Below are 3,665 nucleotides of genomic sequence, written 5' to 3' on the forward strand. Positions count from 1 at the left end.
AGGCCTATATAAGGCGTGGATTTGTAACAGAATTTATTTTCTATATAAAATAATTCGCAGGCCTCAATCCACTTGAGGTTGTATTTTTTCTTTTTCCCCTCAGTTTCTGATATTTTCTAGACTAGTTTTCCATTTTCTTAATTAGTCGTCTAGTCGTCTGACAGATAGTGGGCACTCTAATACACAAATGCATGAACCAAACAAAAGAGACAATCAAAGACGTCTCAGTTATCTGCATTAAGAGCATTAGCTGGGAGAATGGTCATTCGATGATAAGAAATAAAACCCTGAAATTTATGTTCTCTTTCTCACCCTCTCCAAAAAATTTCTTAGTTTCACTTTGAGTTTTTACGCGATAAGACCGAGCGGGAAAAATAATAACAAAACAAGAAAACGATGTTATTATTTATTTTTATTCTCTCAGTGATAATAATTTATTCGATTGTGAAGCGACACTACAGCCAATGGCAGCGTTTGGGCATTGCAACCGATGACAGTGGGCCCGTGCCGCTGGGTTGCTTGCACCGTGTCATGAAAAAGGAAAAACCTTTGGGTTTGGTATTTTCGGATATCTATAAAAATTATGAGGAGAAAATTGTCGGTATTTATATGCTGTTCAAACCTGCTATATTAGTGAGAGATGCCGCTCTAATACGTCAAATCATGACCACGGATTTTGGGAGTTTTCATGATCGTGGTGTTTATGTGGATGAGAAATATGATCCCCTCTCTTCGCATTTATTCAATTTGAAAGGGCAGACTTGGCGTACATTGAGGGCAAAACTGACTCCCTCCTTTTCATCGGGTAAGCTGAAGGCAATGTTCGAAACAGTCGATGAGGTGGGAGATAAAATGATAAAGCATTTACTGGGGCAAATGGAGGATGGCGGGACAAAGCAGGTGGATGTTAAGGATTTGGCAACAACGTAAGTAAAAATATTCTTTTAAAAATCCACGCCTATCAAGTTGACCCTTGAAAAAATATTCTTTTAAAAATCCACGCCTATCAAGTTGACCCTTGAAAAAATATTCTTTTAAAAATCCACGCCTATCAAGTTGACCCTTGAAAAAATTTTCTTTTAAAAATCCTCGCCTATCAAGTTGACCCTTGAAAAAATATTCTTTTAAAAATCCACGCCTATCAAGTTGACCCTTGAAAAAATATTCTTTTAAAAATCCACGCCTATCAAGTTGACCCTTGAAAAAATATTCTTTTAAAAATCCACGCCTATCAAGTTGACCCTTGAAAAAATATTCTTTTAAAAATCCACGCCAAAGGTGACCCTGGATAAAATTTTGGTTAAAAACTCCACGCCCCTTAAAAATCCACGCCTTTTGTTGGCCTTGAAAAATATTCCTTGATTTTCTTACTTTCTTTATATTTTATAGCTACGCTGTCGATATCATTGGCTCGGTTATTTTTGGCCTGGAACTCGATAGCTTCTCAAATCCCAATAATGAATTCCATCTGATGAGTGATGGTTTGTTTAAGAACCCCAAATCGAATTTCTTACAACAAATACGTCATGTTATGAACTTTATATGTCCACCGTAAGTACGAATATTAGCTCCAAATAATATCGGGAAAATTAATGTCCCTCTTCCCTAGGATAGCACACCTGCTCTGCCGTTTGGGTGTTAATGATCCGATCACCTTCAGTATCAGGGATATTGTTCAACGTACAATAGAATTTCGTGAGAAAAATAATGTGGTCCGTAAAGACCTTCTACAGCTTCTGATTCAACTGCGAAATACTGGGAAGATATCTGACGATACCGATGATTCAGTGTGGCGTTCAGAATCTGCTGCAGAAAATTTGAAATCAATTTCCATCGATGTGATTGCGGCCAATTTACTTCTATTCTATATTGCCGGCTCGGAAACAACATCTGCCACCATAGCTTTCACTCTCTACGAATTGGCCATGTATCCGGAAATATTAGCCAAAGTTCAGTTGGAGATTGATTCCACTTTGGCTAAGCACAATTTGCGGGTTGGTGGACCTTTGAGCTATGATGCCCTGAAGGATATGAAATATTTGGATTTGTGTGTTATGGGTAAGTACGGAACTTATTTTCGATCTAAAAAAAAATATTATCCGGCTGTTTAATTTCAGAAACCATGCGCAAATATCCCGGCCTACCATTTCTGAATCGTGAATGCACCCAAGATTTTCAAATACCTGGCATGGATTTCACCATCAAACGGGGAACGGCCATAATTATACCTCTGTTTGGTCTACATAGAGATCCTGAATATTTCCCTCAACCCATGGACTATATACCAGAGAGATTTGATCGCGATATAATTAATTATAATCCCATGGCTTATATGCCATTTGGGGAGGGTCCCCGGCATTGTATTGGTAACTATCGAACATAATTTTTCTATAAAATTCGAGATTCAAAATTATTTTTCTTTGCAGCTCAACGCATGGGTGTTGTAAATGTCAAGGTGGCCCTGGTCAAATTTTTAGCCAACTTCAGTATTGAGACCATGGAACGTAAGGAGGTGGAATTTAAATTTCATACCACACCGATTTTACTACCCAAAGGAGGTCTACCCATAACAATAAAAAGGAGATGAAAAATTTTTAAAATGGTAAGCGAATTTTTTTCTTTTTTTCAAGGACAATTATAGCGGATTTTTTAAAGCATATTTTTCAAGCACCAAAATAGGCTTGGATTTTTTAAAAAATATTTTTTCAAGTATTCTCAGTAGGCGTGGTTTTTTTAAGGAATATTTCTTAAAGGACTCTCAGTAGGCGTAGATTTTTTAAAGAATATTTGTTAAAGCATTCACACAAGGCGTGGATTTTTTAAAGAATATTTTTTGCAAGCATTCACACAAGGCGTGGATTTTTTAAAGAATACTTTTTCAAGCATTCATACAAGGCGTGGATTTTTTAAAGAATATTTTTTGCAAGCATTCACACAAGGCGTGGATTTTTTTAAACAATATTTTTTCGAGCATCCACACAAGGCGTGGATTTTTTAAAGAATATTTTTGAAGAAGTATGGTCATTCGCAATATCGTGCATTTATTTGTTAATTCAACATTTGTGCATTTTTTAATATACCATTAGCTGCAACATTAATTCCCCTTCCATTGTTCATCATTCTAATGTAATTAATTAATACATCAGCAAGCTATAAAATTTCCAAATTAATTATTCATTAAAACAACCACTAACCGTTTACCCAATAATGCATTGCAATGCATGTTAATGCCTCTCGCATCCATTTGATCCGCTCATATTTCATTCCATAGAAAATGTGTCCTGTTTTCTTGGTTGAGGTTTTATCGTTTAGCCATTCGGAGCTTTTATTCATAGCCCCTTGTTCAGCCGTTCACAATATTGATGTGTGCTGTTACAACAGGTGTTTTCAGCTGGTTAATTTTTAGCAATAAAATTGCAAAGTTGTAGCGATTTTTTGAATTGTATCGAACGGTAGGGTATCATCATCAACGCCATCATCACAGATGTTTGTTTACCTCGCACACACACAGACTAGTTGTTTTGTGGTTTTTTATTTTGTAATGAACCATGTGACCATATGTCTGACTACTCGGACTGCCAGCCAGACTGTCGGTCAACTGTTCCAATGTTGCCTATCTTTACAGACTTTTTGGAATTGTTTTGTGTTCATTGAATTTTCATTCA

The 3,665-nt window shown here is 36.4% G+C and overlaps 1 protein-coding gene across 1 annotated transcript; it reads left to right on the forward strand.

Annotated features, from left to right (window-relative positions):
* Positions 1–396: 396 nt before the first annotated feature.
* LOC133331094 (cytochrome P450 6d1-like) lies at positions 397–2,587 on the forward strand. Its single transcript, XM_061539504.1, has 5 exons — positions 397–926; positions 1,390–1,551; positions 1,610–2,058; positions 2,118–2,366; positions 2,427–2,587. The coding sequence occupies exons 1-5, from the start codon at positions 397–399 to the stop codon at positions 2,585–2,587; spliced, it is 1,551 nt and encodes a 516-aa protein (XP_061395488.1).
* The last annotated feature ends 1,078 nt before the right edge of the window (positions 2,588–3,665 follow it).

The sequence above is a fragment of the Musca vetustissima genome, unplaced genomic scaffold (assembly GCF_032173495.1).
Source record: "Musca vetustissima isolate MV318-11 ecotype Yass unplaced genomic scaffold, APGP_CSIRO_Mvet_v1 utg19508, whole genome shotgun sequence".
NCBI classification, from domain to species: domain Eukaryota; kingdom Metazoa; phylum Arthropoda; class Insecta; order Diptera; family Muscidae; genus Musca; species Musca vetustissima.

Coding starts and splice junctions, on each gene's coding strand:
- LOC133331094 (XM_061539504.1), top strand. CDS start 397: ATGTTATTATTTATTTTTATTCTCTCAGTGATAATAATTTATTCGATT. Junction 1,552..1,609: donor ATGAACTTTATATGTCCACC/GTAAGTACGAAT, acceptor CCTCTTCCCTAG/GATAGCACACCTGCTCTGCC. Junction 2,367..2,426: donor GGGTCCCCGGCATTGTATTG/GTAACTATCGAA, acceptor TTTTCTTTGCAG/CTCAACGCATGGGTGTTGTA.